This window comes from Stegodyphus dumicola, chromosome X1 (assembly GCF_044657685.1).
Source record: "Stegodyphus dumicola isolate Sdum_Otavi_A_Nest chromosome X1, ASM4465768v1".
Classification (NCBI taxonomy): Eukaryota; Metazoa; Arthropoda; class Arachnida; order Araneae; family Eresidae; genus Stegodyphus; species Stegodyphus dumicola.
Genome location: NC_140780.1, coordinates 251,214,507 through 251,235,525, shown reverse-complemented (window position 1 = coordinate 251,235,525; position 21,019 = coordinate 251,214,507). Strand labels below are relative to the sequence as shown.

General features: G+C 33.8%; 1 protein-coding gene across 1 annotated transcript in view; it reads right to left on the bottom strand.

The window, feature by feature from the left end:
* wus (TM2 and DnaJ domain-containing protein wurst) overlaps window positions 1–21,019 on the bottom strand; it is a 44,252-nt gene that overhangs the window by 11,088 nt on the left and 12,145 nt on the right. The window contains exon 2 of the mRNA XM_035375498.2: window positions 4,222–4,685. Coding sequence (XP_035231389.1) covers window positions 4,222–4,685 — 464 coding nt within the window. The remainder of the gene's footprint in view (window positions 1–4,221; window positions 4,686–21,019) is intronic.

The following is a 21,019-nucleotide window of genomic DNA, read 5'->3' as shown; positions in this document are numbered from 1 at the left end:
TGTAATAAAATTATCATATAAGTTAAGAGATCGTCATGAAATTCGCAAATGAGTGAATCAAATTTTTGGACATAAACTGGTCTTTAAAATCGCCAAAATGCTCATGATTCGTCAATCTTCACAGCGCACAACAAAAATAACTTTGAAATACATATTTCAATATCTCTAAAATATTCTCATAAAGAAAAAAATTAATAGTTAAATTTATAAAAATATACGTAAACACTAATTAAGTAAGAAACACAAGGCGTCAATAATGGCCGCTGCACATAGGCAGGGTTTTTCCGAAATGCGAATGCAGCTGAAAGCACAACTTATTAAAATAACGACAAATACACCTGTTTTTTCGGGGAGGGGGGAATCCACCATGAAGAAAGTGACTGTTTTTATTGAAATTAAACATGTGTAAATCTTGTACACAGATAATGAAATGATTGAAACGTCAAGGCCATAAGGGCACATCAGTGGTTAGCAATTGCACATTGAGCGTTCAACTCTGGCGGTGACGCATGACTGTAAACGTTGAGGCAAGGAGTGATAAAGATTCCTAATCTCACCCTCCTATATATTCCGCCTGGACCTTGAAAGATTTGTTGCACATGCGAGATGAAGTTCTCCACTTCCAATGGGAAAGCGCCAACAGAAAGTACTAAGGTAGCAACTTCTATCTACTACTAAGATTTCGAAGCCTTGTGTTCTTTCAAAACATCGATATAGTGCTACTTAAATTTCTTCTGGAACCAGAAAAAAATTTAAAGCAAAAGAGTGATGCAAATCCTGTGATGAAGGATGGAATGGACCACAAATACATTATGAAAAAGATGACACTGCTCTACTGCAGAAGCACCTTCTGAAAAAGTCGCTGCGGATATTTCTCAGATCATTATTCCTGCCTAATGACCAAATCTAGCTGTTGCGGTCTATTTCAATATGTGGCGGACGCTTATCCCATACCTGAGCTTCGAATGATAAGAGAAATTCTCGTACAAAACTGGATTTTGCAGTTTAGAGTGTTCTTGTTTTATTCATTTTAATCAGCGAGTGAATTTTACCTCTGCCGCATATTAAAGACCGAGGGAAATTCTCGGCGCAGAAAAAAATCAGTTTCTTTGCACCTACAATCGGATATTTTCAATTACAAGATCCTGGATCATATTTCTTTCATATTATACAGCCATTAAGATCGGAACAAAAAATTATCTTTGTTCCTTTCAGCATAAAGGAATGCAATACACGAGAGTACTTATTTTCAAATTTAGATATCTTTGACGACCTCTGTGCGACCGCCGAATGCACATTCTTCGTTAGAGTATTATACACTGATTTCCAAAAATTAAGGAAAAATCATAAAAATAGTGACAACTCGTTCAAAAATAAGCCAATCCGTATAAAATTTGAATATGTTGTCATATAAGAGTTGCTCAGTAAAGTGCAGCATGCAAATTAGTGGCGCTGCAATCGGAATAAGTCATCTGAGAGGAGCATGTTTCAGAGGAAGCCTGCAAATTTCGCTGTTATACTGAGATAAGAAATCTGGAATAGCCAATTTGTAACAATGACCTCCAGGCATCATTTGCCCGAAGAACTGCGATGGAGAACTATTGGTAGACTAGAGGCAAGACTAAGTCAGTCAGAAGTGGGCAGATAGCTAAATGTGAGGCCTTCAGTGGTTCATACACATTCAACAATTTCTAATTCTAGATTTGACATCCAGGAGGTTCAGCCAAGGACCGTCAGCCGCTACAAGCGCTGATGACTAATATTTGTCGTCATGTGCACGAAGGAATAGAACCTTAACACGGATCCTCCGGTGCATTTGGAACCAGTATTTAACTAGTGTATTTTGAATACGTACAGGCAGGATGTCCGTCGAATAATAGTATTTGATACTTTTCTCGAAGCACAATCTTTGACATTTAATTATATTTTTATAGCATTTTATGAACAATTTAAAAACCCGAAATTTGTCTGTTTATGACATCTCCTTTAGCACTGCGCGCATCGTGCTTTTTACTTTCTTATCTGAAGAGAACCTCTTTTCATACAGTTGCTTTTACAGTTTTCTGAATGCTCAGTAAATCAAAAGGCTCTGAATCCGCGCATAGGAGAATATTTCTATCAATTTTAGACACAAAACCAATGCCAAAATAACAATAGAGGGTCAAGCATTATCCATGATGCAAAAATCACAGTTTATTGAAGATTGCCAGTCTTTTCTTTCTCGTAGCTCCACGCTAAGGAATTTTGAGAATACTTGCATAATAAGCACCGTTCACTGCGTGCACATTTACTGTCAATGTTAACATTCTTAATCGCAATAGATGGTCTGCTACAATGCGCTTCGTCGATCGCTAGCATGTTGAGTTCTCGAAGAATAGCCAGGACAAACCATACTACATGCTTTTACTCATTCTGACAGTGTTAGCATCATGAATGCCTAGCTGAAGCTTCACGCAAGTCGATGATAATCTTCACAAAACCCAGTTAGTCTCGCCTAACAACTGGAACGAGAAAAAAGGTAGTCTTAAAACTTTTCAGTCAGCTTATGTACTAAAAAGTATTATGCGACTAAAATCACTGGAGCATGGAAGCCCATTTTAATTAGATTCCTTTTTGAAAGTAGAACCATGAGTTCACGAGCAGTCATTCAAGACATATTTATTCCTGAAAATTTGTGAAACGCTCTGTTTACTTATTTACCTTACTTTTCAATATACCCGTCTAACTACATTTTCATGTCAGCGCACACGACATTTGATATTTCTAAACACAGCATAACTTATAATGTCTTCTTATACGAATTTTACAAATTAAAAGGTAGAATAACTACCACTTAAAAAAGAAAAAAGAAAAAGGTAGAAAGCATATTACCGCAAGAAATAAAAAGATAAAGAGAGGTGTCAAAGTTAATTTTGGCATATTTTCGATTATTCGAGAACCTTCGTTAATCCCTTTAAGTTAGAATTAACGATAGTCTAGTATCTTAAAGTTGAAACAGCAGCAAAAACCAAAATTGTAAGATCTGCTATATTTTCTGAAATAAACAAAGTTTGTTAATATTTTAAATACTTTAGTTTATATGATGCCTTTAGGAGAGCTTGGAGTTTCAGAAATATGCATATTCGATTATGAATAATATGCAGATACTAAATAAATGAGTAACTAAAAATTAAAAGAATGCAAGTATGAATTTGTATTAAACAAAATTTACTCCTAAAGACCACTGTTCTTGCAGGTTGACATTATAGCATTTCTGAAATAGTCCTTCTCCAGAAATACTGTAATATCTACAAGAGGCTAAATGGCTTCTAAAAAGGAGACTAATTTAAAAACAAGTTATACACATTTTGTATGGGATGAGAGAAATTAGGAAGTGCAATGAACGAAACTTAAGCACGTTTTCCTCTCCAAAATATTACTTAATAAACAGGAAAAAAAAAAAAAAAAAAAGTAACTCATTTTGCCGATTTTCGAAGAAATATATAACTTGCATTAACTTAAAATAACAAATTCTTCAAACTGAATTTATTTATCTTTCTTAACAAATTTCACGTAATCTTTTGATTTAATGAATTAAGAGTTTTTAGAAGTAGAATAAATTCAAGCTTCATTTATAAATATTCTGAATCGATAAAACAGGGCATTTCAGCAGAGGAAACGACTGCAGATGTTGAATAAGCATCTGAATAAATACAGATAAATAAGCAGAAATTCCCACAGCTTTCGCGATCCAAAGAGCTTTCGTTTCTGTGTCTGTCTTGAATTTGAGTAAACACACACCTTGATAAGTAAACGAAAGCAGCAGCCGTTGGCGTGAGCGAACAAATACGTCTAGTTATATTTAATATAAAACTCGATGTCATCGAATTATCCACTGCAAGTTAAGATTTACAATATCGTAAATTATAATATAGTCTTCCATAACACCTTGCCACCCGTTGATTAAATAAGAAATTTTCTCTTTCGGCGAACAATGTGTTAAACAAAAAGAAAAACGGCACTGTTCCCAGCATGAAGATTTAACTATGAAAATAAATCGGAGTCGTGTAGGCATAAAATGCTGCCCACAATATTTATAGCAATAAAATAGAAATATCCATTCAGCTATTTAAAGAACAAAACCTAAAAAAAAAAAAAAAACATTTAAAAAAAATTTCAAAATATATGTTATATATATTTATACAAGCTTCGAAAGCGATATGTCAATGTTTAAAATCTTACCCTTAAAGCATTAGTTTCTCCAACAGGATCAAATGCATCCACAATCTCTTTCCAGACTTCTCTCCAACCATGAACTTTCACATGTCCCCAAAGTTCCTTCATCACAGTCACAAATTCTCTCCATATAGGGCTTTTGAAAAAGTGTTTGGCAGCATCTCTGCATTTTACAGACTCTTGATCTTGATAAGTTATGTGGCAATTAAAATACAACAAAGAGCCCCAAAGAGACACATATAATATGCCGCAAAAGGTAAAGAACGCCAATCTGCGGAAAAAAGATTTGCGAGGCTTCGGTGTTCGTCGCCATCTCTTAGAAAACCTATTAAAAAACGTTGAGGACGCAGTAGAAGATATAAGTATGGGAGATTCCAACCAAAAGTATACAGGTATTGTCAGGTAAGCTCCTGCTAGCGCACTTCGAAGAGATCCCTCATGGCGGCCAATATTTCCAACTAGATAAACACCTACGGCAAAAAACAAAATATACTTCAAGGAAATGTTGAATAAAAATATTTATGTATTTTCTATTTTTATATATTTTTTATTTACATAATTTGCGGATAATGTTAATTTCAAAGTAGCGGGACATCTAAAACTACGATACATACTTATGAAAATATTAAAACGGACATATTACATATCGCTATCGAAGAGATACATTTATTGCTCAGCACGTCCAGGGAAAAACTTCAAAATACGAAAATGCATACATTCATAGAACATCATGCTGATGTGAGGTTGTGTCTGACGTTATTTGAATTATTTCTTATGCTTTTTTAGATTTTCAGAAGTTTAATTTATTTAACATATCAAAATTTGAAATCCTGCTTTAAGGAAAGTGTTTTCTATCTGAGCTGACATTTTGTACGGAAAAACGTACCCCTAAGATCCGTAACATCCTATACTATTACACTGTATAATAACGTACGAAGAGTTGAAATACTTCTGGAAGATTAGAAATAATCAAATAGATACCATAGCAATTAATATTTAAAGATAATTATCATTCGTTACTTAATATTTAAAGATAATTAAGATTTATTTTATAAATAAAGATTAATATTTAAAGATAATTATCAGTACTAATGAAAAGTGAATATGCGAATTAACAGCCCCGCATTAATGTCACCAGGTTCTCATAATTATTTAACTAAAACAGAAAATGTAAATCACTCAGTACACACCATGCTCACGCATAATATACAGTAAAAATTCTTAAATTTAAAAAAAAAAAAAAAAAAAAAAAAAAAATTCTTAAAAAATATTCAGAAAGTTTAAGGATTCAACAATGTAACGACAAAGGATAGAAACAAATTAACCTGCACAATAAAACATTTAGACAATCTTTTCATGCAGTTTACAGGTAGCAAACGCATAAACTATCATAACAGTGAACAAAATAAGACATTAAATCAATATTTCAGTTTAACAAAATAAGTTTATCTAAGACCAGCATGACAAAATGATCTTTCTCCTGTGTCTGCACAACATAATATTTCGAATTTAGACAAAAATTCTTCTTTTGAGAATCATCATAGTAAATTTTTTAACAAATTCCAATCTATTTTGTAGCCTTAAAATCAAGATTTGGAGCAACCTAGACAGAAATTTGAATTTTAAGAAGATACAAACAAAAGACAGTAAACTTTTACACCAATTTCCAGATAGATTTTTTAAAATTTTTGAACGAAATATCATAATTGTCAAACGAAACATCCACAAATTCATGAATACAAAAGATAAACAAATAAGAACAGATGCAAAAGTAAAATTACGTAATCTATTACATTTTAAATTTAATTGAGAAGCAAAAAATACGAAGTGAAGAATTTCGTCAAATCAGCTGCATACACAGTACGACAAAGTTGGGTGAATTAGTTAATAAACAAAATATTCTTATTTAAATAAGAAAAAACATTTTATATTTCTTTAAAATAATGCCCATCGTTTGCAGCGCAATTTTAAAAACTGTCCAGATCCTGAAAACTGCGGGCAAAGTCCTCTTTAAGTATTGCACGAAGACTAGACATATGACTTTGAAAGCCATCAATATCCGAAAATCGTTCTCATTTTAAGGCTCATTTCAGGTTCGTGAACGGATGGAAGTCTGCTGAAGCAAGACCAGGTAGTACGGTGGCTGATTGAGAAGTCTTTTCTACAGGCCATAAACTGCTTCACGACGAAAGCCCAGTGTGGTCATACATTATTAAAGAAAGAAAAAAAAAAAAAAAAAAAAAAAAGAACCAAGGGCTCGCTTTGACGTTTTCTGGATGTATACGATAGATCCTTTGTAATAAATTTACCAGAACACCCTTAAACGTGCTAGCATTCATCGCCGCTCTTTCCGGCTAACGCTTTCTTCACATTCAGTAGTTTCGTCCATACAAGAAGCTGTAGGCCTACCACTTCAAGTAGCGTCTTTAGTGGAATCCCACCCCGTTTGAACCATCCATGAAAGCACTTAAAAGACACAGCTTCATCTCCGTCATCTTGTTTCATCATATCACGACTTTTTTCCACAGATTTACCAAGTCTGAAACCGAACTTTAAATTTTTCCTCTGCTTCAGGATTAGTGTCTTACTAACAGAAATTCATAATGCTTATTAGTATGCGGCGCTAAGACATGTTCAAACACGTCATAAAATACCTTTTCCTTACTTCGCCGTTTGCCCACTACCCCGCGTGCGCATCCTATGACGTCGTTCACCGAACTTTACTATCATGTCTTCTTATATTAAACTGGTAATATAAAAATAGAGATTATACACCACACAGTTGGTTATGTATTATTAACAATTTCTTCGCTTGTAAAATTCGATTTTTTTTTTTCAATTATTGCACCATTTTGGGAGAATTCCAATCTAAAAGTACCAACTAAAATACGAGTGATAATATAACTGCTTAACGTGAACAGCTGTAAGCTCAGTTATCTTTTCAAGTTATCTCAGTTAACTGCCTGAAGTGATAATAATGAAATACTAGTCTCTTAAGTGTCTGAAGTACATAAAATGATAAAAATGAAGAGAAAGATGCATACGAATGGAACAGAAAGTACTCACAAGCAAAGTGACCACTTTTTTCTCGTATGAAACAACATACATTAAAATATGTTCGTTTGTTAGCCAAGCAAACTAAAAATGATGACAGCATTCTGCAGCCGTTATTCGGAAAATATTTGGGAACAGTACGGAGTCAAATGTTTGAGATTTACCAAAATGGCAGTTTACGACATAGAAAGAAATTAGATTGCATTAAGGATTTAAAAAAAAAAAAAAAAAGTATAATAATAATAAGATATTTTTGTTGGTGATAAACTCGTTTTAATGTATGTAGTTTTCGATTTATATGAACTGAGTGCCACGATGAAGCATTTTCGAAAGTTTAACGTTTATGATTCTAGGTTAAAATCTAAATGAAATGCTAATGGATGGTTCACTATACTCTGAATACCCTTGTTTTACATAACGTGAATGTGCCTTTAATAGTAAACAATACACCTTTTCAGTAAGCTTAACGATTTTAGTTGAAATTTAAAATTAAGTAGTTTTAGATTAATCATAAGTTTCAAATTACTTAACATTATTTCTTATATATCTCTCTAGCTACCTTTCGCCAAATATTTATAAAAATTCTTCAAAGTTATGTTCAAAATCGGTATTTGTATTCCACACAATTTAATAACTGCAGCAGGCTGTCTTTATTCTAAAGTATAGTGAGAATGAATATCGCTTTTTGAATCGCAAGCATACGTTTAAAACAACTGCTTTTCCTATAGTATCATAATGAATAAACCCTTTAAAGCTATAGAATTAAAAAACAGATTTTAAATAAATACTACACCACTGATATAAATTTCAGTTTCCAACATGATTACAAACCCATAAAACTGTACTAAAATTTGAAACTACCAGTGGAAATATACTACTACTGGGAAAGACAATTAAATTTGAAATAAAAAGGTGCAATGGAGAGGGGAAAAAAAATTGATTTCGTCACTAGCGCAAACAATTTCTCATTTGAGAAAAAAAATGGAACGTAAGTGTCGAAAATTTAAAATTCGATTATTTTATAAAATATTTCGGCAAAATTATGGTGTATTACCATAAACTATTTCCGAATTTAATTCATTTTTTCAACGCCTGCTGGTCTTAGAAAAAACTTGCTTTGCTTAGATAACACTTTATCGACGTGGTCTTTTTAATATTATGAAATAGTCATTATTTCCTAATTTTAGGCCATTTGCCTTTGAAAGTATCTTTCATTTTGGGCTGCAGCTTTCCATTTTCAACATAAGTAACTTGGTTTCTTTTCTTCCTTGAGTTTTGCTTTTGTGATTTAATTGCTTTTGTTCTATAGCAGGTTTTTACTGCACTTAATCTGAACAATGCCATGTGGATAGATTCTCGGTTTTTGTAGCACTTTCCTGGTCATTAATCTCACGAAAGAATTCTCAGTCTCTCATTTATTATAATTTTTTATTAAATTAATACTTTTTCTTAATTTAAACCTTTTTCCTGCTTAAATATTTCAAAATATACTACTTTAAAAAAAAAATTACTTTCGTATCATAAAGTCTTGACTTTGTCGAGTCATTAGGTTATTTTGAAGCTGGAGAGTGAAAAATGTGTAATACCCTTGCCGGGACTCGAAGCTGGACCTCTCGAATACGCTCCGGGTGAGCTACCATTACACCACGAAGGCATGCTGGAAGGAGAAAATACCTTATATACTCCCCCTTTTAAAAGACGACTTGAGATTAGGGAACCCAGGCACAAATCCTGGTGGTGACGAATTATTGACCACCACCTATTAGTTCGAGCGCCACTGTAGAGTCACTAGTTATTTTGAAGCTAGAGAGTGAAAAATGTGCAATGCCCTTGACGGAATTGGAACTTGGGATCGCTCGAATACGCGCCGATTGTGCTACGTTACACCACGAAGGCATGTTAAAGAAGGGATAAAATACTTATAACTTTAGAAAGGATTGTTTTTGATTTCTAAAATTTTTTGGCAGTTTTTCTAAATATTGATTTAGTTTTTTGCTTCTAATTAACCAATTCTTTATCTAGTTTCGAGAATTCTTGTTTTGTACTGTAAGTTTTGTACAGTATTTTTAGTTTTAGATTACGTCGGAGCAGATTATATCTTGATTTATTTAAAAGATTAAAAAAATATATTTTTTATTTTATTGCATTCTTCATTTGCATTACTTATTTTTTTTAAATAATGTCCTTTTATTTTTATTAATTGATTTGACAACACTTTCGATTTATAATCATCCAGATACATTTCATAAACGTAGCTCTATTAAAAAATTTTCGGCTTCTTGAAAAAGACCAACGAATTCTCAACTATTTCTTTAATTGTAGTTTTAATTTAACACACACAATACATTTTCAGTGGGAATATTAAGTTTTAGCAAAACCGCTACTGGCCTGCCACGTCTTTAAAGCATTAATCATGTTTAAAGCATGAAAATAATCTCAGTAAATAATTATCTAAATCTCAGTAAAATGACTTAAGGATATCGTATAAAATAACAAGCAGCAAGGATTCAAACAAAACAAATAAGGAGAGAGACAGCATGCAAAAATCACAAGCAACAAGGAATTAAAACAATACAAAAAAGAAGGTAAAAATCACAAGCAAAAAAACGCTAAAACAGGTGAAGAAGTGGACTAGCATGCAAAAAATCTAGAAAGCAGTAGGAAAACTGAACAAAAATCATGCAAAAATTAAAAGTAGGAAATGAGAACATGCAAAGAAAACGGGAGTCAGTGCCCGCGTTTTTAATTTAAATATACAAAAAGACTCACCCAACTAGCGTGTATGTGCACCAAAAGTGCATCTGGTGTGAATTTATACAAAAGAAAGCGATATTTGAGACCACCACCGTTTGCCGAAACAAAAACTGCAACAAAGTAGATAACTATGAAATAAAAGCTAAGGTAAGGATTGCAGGAACAAGTAAAATGAGAATTATGTGCACAAAAATAACGAACATACATTTGTAAGGAAATACATACCTTCATAAAATATATATACCCAAATAAATGCTATAACTAATTGTAAAATTAACATAAAATTAAAGAAGAGTACACAACTTCCATAAAAACAACCAAAATTTTTATTACTTTGTAAAATAGGAATAAAAATAGCAGTCACAAAATGTCAGCAATAAAGACTATATAACTGCATATAAAAACAGATATAATGTAACGTGAAAGTGTTTAATGGGAAGTTATAAATCACAGTAAACAGAAATTTATTGGCATATTATATTACACAGGAACCTCGATCAATCGTTTTCCAATGGAAAGGGGGGATGTACCCTATATTTCCGTATATAAGCCGAGAATTTTTGGAACATTTTCTAATGTTAAATTACGGGAACCGGTTTATAATACCTATTCGCTATTCTTGCAAAAAACATAGGTACGTTTTGGTTAGTCAGGTGCAAACGATAATTCACCAGATATAGTACTCATTTATTTCCTTAATATATACCAACAACTAATTTTATATTGAATGAGTTTTTTTATTATTTTCATTAGTGTTTATATTGCTGGTTTCTTGCATCGTCGACAAAATGAAAAATTGGATGTTGGCGAGTTTTGTGCCCGGTTAACGGAAAAGTACCGAAACGTACATCAGAAATAATACTAAAATATCGTAAATAATCAGCACATAAAGATTACAGTGAAGAAGGAAAATTAATTTAATATTTTAACATATATTTCTGAATTAAGCGTTTTTTCTTCAAAAATTTATCGAACACTCAAACCCGTATGTAAGCAGAATTGGGGGGGGGGGGAACCACCTGTTACGTTCATGTATGTCGCCGAAAATGTTGCTAATTAAAATGTGTTAATTATTTTCCAATCAAATCGCTGCAAAGTAAAAGGCCAGATGCCAAAGACTATAGTTTTAACTCTGATAACTCTATCTGAAGGTAGCACATTTTTTCCATTCACTTTTTGTCTATGATATATGGTATTTGTGCTAGTTTTATTTTCTACGTCATTTTATTCTTTTGTCCAAAACACTGAGTACCTCGAAATGACTTTGTGGATTTATACCGCGACCTTCGGGAATTTAGTTCTCTAGTTGGCCATGTTTATACTCTGTGGTCTGGCGTTTTTTACTTTACAGCGATCTGATTGGAAAATATTCCCCCCCCCATTTTACCTGCTTGGCAATACGTTTGAACATTACAGATTCCCCTCCTCCCCATTTCGGCTTATATACGTGTTTTGAATTTCGGGCAAATTTTTGAAGAAAAAATGCAATCTTGGTTTATATTCGGAAATATAACGGTAATACCATTTACTATTTTCAACATGAATACACTACATTAAAAAATACTTTCAAGAGAAAAATCTTACAATGTCTCATGTTTCTCGATTGAATTTTATGTCAATTGAAAATACTTTTCGAGACTTAAAATGTCTCCAAGTACAGCATCATTTCCACTCTGAACACAGAAAAAAGCTGAGCGTTGGTGATGCTCGACATTAACACTTATTCCTTCTCATCTTCTAAAACAAAAACTGAAAACTAATCCTGAAAGTTAACAAGATTAAAATAACAAAAACAGACACATATAAACTTCCTGAAACAAAATGACTTTTGAAAATGACGCTACTAACGTGGACAGGAGCACATGTCGACGTCACGTGCAACGTGCGAAACGTTACTGCATTATTTTGCCACGAAATTTCCCTATCTGAAGGCAAATAGAAAATACCTACTTCGTTTCAAATTTTTTCCGAAATAATACATACCTAGGGAAAGCTACATCGATGATGTGACTTAATTATTAAGGACATAAAACGATAATTCGGGAAATTCGGGAATAAATAACGTTATTTATACAAAACTTTATTAGGGGCCAAAAATAACGATCGATTGTTGTGCGAACGATAGATCGAGTTTCTACTGCATTTAGTATGTTTACGAAGTAAAACACAATACCAGAACTAGTATTAAAGAAATTCAATTTTCCATATATTTTTGTTTTCTGCTAGATACACAGTTTTTGCTTTGTAATTGAAATACATTAATTTCTGGCAGAAAATTATTCAGGAACATAAAGCTATAGATCTGTCAGTTAATGGAAGTCGGCTGTTATAAGTGAAACATTTTCAATGAAAAACACAACATGACACATACAGTGGCACAAGCAATTGAGGATACACCTTACTTTTACTTGATAAATCCAACTTTCAATCGAAATTACACATTACCTAGAAGTGCAAACGTACTTTTATTCTTAGACATAACAAAAGGTTTTTAATTAACAGTAAAAATAAAGAAAAATCAACGACAAAATTCTAAAATAAAAATTTTCAGAGGCATTTTAAATTAACATAAGCAGATTTTTACCTAAAAAAAATTGAGGATACATCAATGAAATTTTTGTTTAACTACCACCAATTTTTTTTTTTTTTTTCTGCTTGCTACTATCATAATCTAAGTTTGGGCAATTTTATCTTAAACTTTTTCGACTGTTATTTTTGTCTTTTGAAGTTGGTTATGTGAATTTAAAGTCGCAATTTTAAATGGAAAATGGCCCCTCGGAGAGAGACCAGTATTGATGTAAGAAAATTTATATAAAGGTTATTTAAGAAAGGAAAATCTTAACGTGAAATAGCTGAAATTGTCGGTAGAAGCCACTCGTGTGTACAGAAAATCATTGGAAGATTTAAAAGCGATGGATTAATTGAAAATAAAAGTGGAAGAAGAAGGAAAAGTATTCTGAGTGATGTAGCCAAAAGGAAAACTTTGAAGGATATCAAGATCGATCCTAAACTAAGTGCAGTCAAACTAGCTGCAGAAACTTCTCGAATAATGTGCAGAAATGTAAGTGCTGAAACTGTGAGAAATGTGATTAGACATGCTGGATATAGCAGTCGAGTAGCTAGAAAGAAACCATTTATAAGCTTACAAAATCAGAAAAAGCGCTTGGAGTTTGCAAAAACTCATCAATTGAACACAGATAACTTTTGGAAGAAAGTTATATTTAGTGATGAAAGTAAATTCAACATTTTTGGAAGTGATGGTCGTCGCACCGTTTGGAAAAAGCCGAATACAGCTTTGGATCCAAAAAATTTACGCCCTACAGTTAAACGTGGTGGTGGCTCCGTCATGGTTTGGGGTTGAATGGCTTCAAATGGGGTAGAAAATTTAGTTTATATAGATGGCATAATGGATCATAAGCTTTATATAGATATACTCCACAACAATCTTAAAGAAAGTGCAAAAAAATTAGGTTTAGATGGAAATTTTATATTCCAGCACGACAACGACCCCAAACACACGGCACATAATGTCAAAATGTGGTGTCTTTTTCATTGTAAACAGCAATTGAAAACACCACCACGTCCCCTTACATCAATGTCATAGAAAATTTGTGGGCCACACTCGAAACAGCGGTCCAAAAACACCAAATTAGGAACAAAGCCCATTTAAAGCAAGTGTTACAAGAAGAATGGGATAAAATATCTCCAGATACCATCAGAAAATTGGTCGAATCGGTACCAAGACGTTTGGAGGACATTACAAAAGCCAAAGGACATGCAACCAAATATTGACACTGTCTTTGTATGTGATATATCACAAAAATTTCATTCGTGTATCAATTTGTTTAGATAAAGATCTGCCTATGTTTATTTCAAATACTAGTGAAATTTTTAATTTTAGATATTTTTTTGTTGATTTTCGATATTTTTACTGTAAATTAACCCTTTTGTTACGTGTGAAAATAAAAACACGTTTTCTCTTCTAGTTAATGTGTTATTTCCATTGAAAGTTGGATTTATCAAGTGAAAGTAAGGTGTATCCTCAACTGTTTGAGCGACTGTACATATTAAGAATAGCAAAAACTTTCATTACACATAGAGCACTGATTTAATGGTCTCTTCATTTTGAATTCCTTTGCATTTTAAAAGTAAATTTAATTTCAAATAAATTAACACATTCGACATTTGTACAAAAATGGTTATTTTGTTATTGTAAAACTTTTTTTTTCCCCCTCCAATGGCAGATTGTGAACAATTACAAATGTAATACAGCCCATTAATCTATACAAGGCCGGATGTGGTGATCTCTTTATTATGGAGGCACCTAATAGGTGGGCCACCATCGCCTTTTCTATGAAGGGACGGGCAGTTACAACCATGCCTTCTCCGGGATCGAACCCAGGCCCTTCGGCATCGCAGTCAGCTTCCCTGACCACCATACCGACTGGGCGGCGTTACTGTAAAACTTTAAGGAGAAATTTAAAAAAATTTCTTTAAATTTATGTAGCACTGAAAATTCAAATACTTTACAAGTGTTTTTCTATGCTATAACAGTTTGCTTCAAAGCGAGCTATTAACCCCATACAAAGAAACATTAGTATGACCGTCAATTTTCCCAGCAACTAAATTTTAAATGCTTGGCGAAATGATGGAATATCATGCAAATAACAAAACACTTTGCTATTTTAACATTTAATTATCTAACGGTCAATAAGCCAGATAAACTATAAGTTGTTCAAAATGATTAACTAAATGGTTTGATGTTTGGAATTTACACAGTGATGTAATGATAGAAACCGAAAGAAAATTATCTCAGTTTTACTCAGCTAAGTTTTGAAGGGCTTCAATACACAAACAACTTCAACAGAATAAATTAAATTCTGTTATAAAATTAACAAACAGAGTAATGGCTAATTGAATTATTGGACTTTATTAACAAAAAAAAGTAAAGAGAACTTACGTACGTCTTATTGCTTACATGACAACTTTTAGAATGACAGAAACAACAGAGATGCCAGATGCATAAAACATAATAATACAACAAAAGAATGATGCCACTAAAACTGCACATAACATCAACTAAATACTCGATTCTCAACAGCCTCCTTCGAGCATGAAAATAGTCATTGTTCATATAGATTAACCTTTACTTATTGACAGTTTTTACACCAATTCAGCTTCTTCTGAAAATGAAACTGAGGTGCTGGAAGCGCCTTCGTCAAAATGTCTGCTCGCTGTTCATTACTTCTGACATAGCCTAATTGAAAATGTCCCTTCAAAAACTCATCTTGCACAAATTTGTCCCTCTAATAAAAAAATAAAAAAATCTGATTATCAATTTGTAGGATAGGCAATGAGACATTATTAGCTATCTCATTGAACAAGCCCTTCAAGCATATCAGGTCTTTCGTGGCATAAGCTGCTGCCATGAACTCTGCCTCTGTCGTTGAACTGGATATGGCCTCCTGTAGCTTGCTTCGCCACGTAATTGCACCTCCACCATAGAAAGAAATAACACCTGTTCGAGACCTGCGTGTTTCTGTACAGCTGTTATTATCTGCGTCACTAAACAACACCAAACTTCTATCATCTTCATTATTGTACACAATGCCGTGTCCTATGGCATTGCGAAGGTATCTATGTATGGAATCATATGGAATTTCACTGCTGAGAGGCTTCGCCTCCTAGATCTTGATCATGCCGTCGTCATTTGGTTCACCATAGTCGACCTTGAGACTCGACTACTTTACTGGGATGTGTGATGTCTTAGCATCTTCATATCGCTCTAATATCTTTCTTGTAAATGCTTCTTGGTGCAGGAAGAGTGAGCCGTCTTTCAAACGTTCAACTTGCAGACCAATGAAACAATTTAACGTCGTTACTCGAATGTTAAAATGTTGCTTGAGCTCGTTCATAAATGTGAAGAATGCTGCTTTGTCCTGAAGAGCGAAAATGCCATCATCAACATAAATCGCCATCAGCATCTTATGTCCATAATCATTTCGTATGAACAGGCAGTTGTCGGATTTTCTTTGGATCACGGCATGTTTCTTTAGCACGTCAGTAAACTCGGCATTCCAACATCGTCCAGCTTGTTTTAAACCGTATAAAGGTCGCAGCATCTTGCATACACGCTTACTTCCGTCGTTATAGCCTTCGGGTTGATGCATCTCCTCAGTTAGATCACCGTAAAGGAATGCTGTCTCCACGTCAATTTGATGATTCTCCTTGGCTGCTGTTGCAAGTAGAGCTCGAATAGTGTCATAGCGACACACCGGGCTAAATGTGTCTTCGTAGTCGATATTCACCGTCTAGGTGTACCCTTTTGCTAGTAAACGGGCCTTGAATCTCTCGATTGAGCCATCGGGATTTGTCTTCATTCTGTAAACCCAACGAATGTCGAGAATTTTACGTCCGTAAGGTGGCTCAACAAGTTGCCAGTTCCATGTTTGGCATGCGAAGCCATTTCTTCGTCCATGGTTCGTTTCCAGTCGGCGAATTCAGACTTCGTTGCTTCATCATATGTTTTAGGCTCTTCCAACTTCAGAATGCTGTTGTACACGTCGTAATCGTTAAATCTGACAGGCCAGTGGATAGTTGAACGGTCTCGCAATGTACGCGCGGTCATCTGTGTTGGTTCATCTTTATCAGTGCACAGATCACCAGTCCCGTGTGTGTCTGCATCATCGAGTGCATCTTCCAAAATAAACTTCATACCGCTTGATAGACCGGTGTTCGATGCTATTTTTGAAGATTGGGAAGTAGGGTCGATTTGTGTTCATTGATCACTACATAGGCATTTTTTTATCGTATCATTCCTTGACGGTATGAAAATGTGATACACATCGCCATCACAATAACCAACCAAATAGCCCATTAAGCCTTGTCATCTAATTTACCTCTGTTGACATTTGGTACACGTACAAATGCAGCTGATCCGAAAGCTCGAATTCTGTTGATTGCCGGCTTGCGTCCAAACCATTCCTTAAACGGAGATTTTCCCGTAGTCTTACTTGGTCCGATTTGATTGAGAACGTAGACAGATGTAGATGCTGCTTCTGCCCACAGGACTTATGGTAGGCCTCAATCCTTGATCACAGTGCGAACTGCATTCATTAGTAAGTTGCGCTGGTAAGATATTTGATGAAAAAAATGGGTTTATTTTATAAAATTGAAAATTTTATTACTAATATTTACTTATTTGGTTAACATAAGCATATATTACATACATATTAAACTAAAAACGCAATAAATTAAATTAAATATTATACATATAAAAGTAAGAATTTAAATTCCCGCTGTGGAATGATATTCAGCGAAACAGGGTACTATACACAATGGGACTTTGCAAATCGAACACCAGTAACGCGATTCCTTCCTGATCTTACGTTTGTAGCAATGCGAACACTTTCGCGTAGGGCTGCTTTTTTCCGATGTTCCGAGTATATATTCCGAAAAATGATTCCCGCCTAATTGGCTTATATTAGGTCTAAATGGCCGAGTTTGTGTTGATTTATTTCTTTCAATTGGATACGTCGCAAAAGTGTCTTCAATAAATTTGAGCAAAAAGTTGATACGCGATAATGCTCCATTTTTTTTATATAATATGAATGCATTCAGATACATAATGTCTAAGAAATGGAGAAATGTCATTTTGTAGTACTTTTTGAGTCGTTTTCTTGCTGTGGAGTACGCTATGATAATTCCATCGCTCATATCCACTCCACCCATTTTCTTATTACGAGTATAATCAATCACTAACTCCGGTTTCTTTGTTATTATTTTTCTTTTCTCTGTTTCTATTACGTTGTCATTATGTACAGTACTTACTAAATAAACCTCCCTCTTATCTTTCCATTTCATTATACGCATGACGAGAATACTCGTCAATATACAAAATCGTGTCGCTTCTCCATGACGAGTATACTCGTCAATCACAATTAACTGGTTGATAATAATGCCCACTGGCTTAGCCTCCCTCTCAATAGCTTCAAACCTTATTATATATCCTTTGCTTCTGGCCATCAGAGCTATGTCATCTGCAAACGCTAATACTTGAAGAGATTTTCTAAAAATACTGCCTCTGTTATTTACTCGAGATCCCGATTAACCTCTCCAACGCAATTTTAAACAGTTATAAGAGATTTATTGCTCTTAATAATTCGTTGCTCTCAACGGAAATACATGCCGCTTTGTCGTCAATAAACACGAGATGCAAATCAATAATGAATTCACGGGATTTCTCCAAAATTTGTCCAAGGCCAAAAGTATGGTATACAGTGGATTTACTTGTACAGAATCCACATTAATAGTCAACAAAAATTCTACTTACATAAAAAACAAGTCTCTTGTACCGAAATTCGGAGAAAGTTTTGTCCTCAAAAGCACTTCTCTTAGCCCTAAAAATCTTTTTTTTTTTTTTTTCTTCTTTTTTCTGTGTGTGTGTCTCACGTTATTCCTGTGTCATATTTCTAGTACTTCTTTTGTATGAGGCAAGTTTTTGTTCATTTTCGAGCCTACATTCTTCATTAAACCAAACTCCACTCTTCCCTCGAGTTCTATGGCCAAAAACCACACTTGCAGTATCGGATACTGTAGTTCTAAACTTAAGCCATGGTCTTCCAAGATCGGGAGTATCAATTTTCCCTTCCGAAATACTCCTCTCCAATGTCTCTCTATATATTCTAACCATTTCTTCCTTTTTAAGCTTATTACAATTATTTGCAGGCTCTTAAGTTGTTCTTGGAGATTTTTGGAGACCATTCGAGATTTTTTTTCTCTTATTCTAACTAAAAAGGGATCGAAATCCATATTAGCTCCTCTAAAAGTTCTAACATTAATCAAAGTTTGTAAAATGTCTCGTATCAATAAGAAAGTGATCAATCTGATTAAGAGTCGCTCCTTCTGGTGACTTCCAGGTATATTTGTAAATATTTTTACGCTCAAAGCAGGTACTACCAATCACTAGGTCATGTGCAATAGCAAACCCAACGAGGCTTATTCCATTTGATTAGATTTACCCTGTGCACTATGCATATTGGGTCTAAACTCTTGATTACCAAGTAAAAGTTTAATATCATTAAGTGGACGGCTCTTAAAATATTCTGACAGTTCTTCATAAAATATATCCTTCCTTGCTTAATCTTGGCTTTATAACTAAAATACATAATTAGATGCTTTCCTCTCCTATTTACAAAAAAAAAAAAAAAAAAAAAAAAAAAGTTCTCTAGGTGCTTTTTATCGTGACAGCTGTGGAACAATATATGAGATTTCTTGTTAACCTGCGCAGTCCACCTCAATTAATGGATTGCTACAATATTTACTTTGTACTTCGGACTTCGAAGCAGGAAATTCTTTACCCGAGTTTGAGTTTTTAGACCTACCCCAAACTCAGAGGAGCAGTCTCCTGATAAAATCCCCAGGTAAAGGGTGCTGGGCTATGAACCTCGGACGCTGAGTACTTATTTTAGTTGCCTCTTACGACATGCAAGAGCTACACTGGGACTATTCTTTCCCACACGCCCCCACATGGGTTGTTTAAAGATGAATAATAAAATTAAACTATTTACGCTATTTTCATAGTCTTTTTAGATTCATTTAAAATTTTTTTGCAAAAATACGTTTATAATTACGTTTTTTATGAAATTTTATAATTTTATTTCTCATAAATTATACATATCTTAATTATGATCTCATCATTTTATCTGTGCTTTATATTGTTCGAGAATAGTTTTTTAATTTATTCTCTATTTCGCAAAAATGCTGATAGCGTTTTGATCAGCACCTTTCAATTCAAGAATTTTTCTTAATTTGCAGAGCTTTCTAGATTCTATTAAAGACAGTATGTCATCACTTTTTGCAGTTCTTTTATAACACTTTTCACAGTCAAATTTTATACAAGTTGTCTCAATATTGCTGGGAACTGACTCATATTCTAAAAATGAGTCTTCACAACTTCTCTCACCGATACCTGATATATTAGCTACAGTTCATCTGAGACTTCTACATAAAAACCACATTTTCGAAAACAATTTTTACCTGATTGTAAGAGATTAACCCCTGTATTGACTATAATATGAATGGCTTTTAGCAGATACATCGACTTGCGTCTCTCTTTGGAAATTCTTATTTTCACAAAATTCAATTCTGTTCATCATTTACTGAACATCTTTTCTGTAACGGCATTTGAAAGCTTTTATAATACCTTAGAGGCTGACTATTAAAATTAGTGGCTTAAGTCTTTTAGCTTGGCATTTCGGCTTATTACAAGTTAAGCTTCCACCAAATTAAAAAAAAAAAAAAAAAAAAAAAAAAAACTTTGGCATTTCGGCTTATTACAAGTTAAGCTTACACCAAATTAAAAAAAAAAAAAAAAAAAAAAAAAAAAAAAAAAAACTTCTTAAGTTATGTAATCGTGTTTTAATGCATTTTTCGTGGCGGGAATCACCGATGATCCCCAAGGCGCTGCAGACGATTTTTGTGATTTATTATATTCTTCAAACCATTACATTAAAAATGGCATTATTTAAAAATTTATCAGTATCGATATCCTATGTACTACGTATTTCACTACTGATCATGTCGCTGGTAACCGGTGGCCCCCACGGCGCTGTAGCCAAGTCAAATGCCGGCCGCGGGTGACCCCCATGGCAGTCATCGTGTCTACCAATTTTTTCCCATTCAAAAATTCTTGTACGATAATGCTTAGAATAATTTCATAAACTTCTTTTATGACTCTCTATGAACATGATGTGTCTATAGGGATGATTTTGAATGTGAAAACCTTAAAAGATGGGATATACAAGTTGCACTTCCACCTCCTATCAACTGCTATTTAAGAAGAAACCCTCACTCATTCCCAATGCTTCTACAGGATTGCTTTTGTTAAACTTAATATATGGAAATTCTGCCCCTCTAAACCGCAGTGCTAATTAAAAGAACCCTTAAAACAATGTATTACAGGTACAGGAGCCGGCGAGTTTCGAAAATTTCGGTC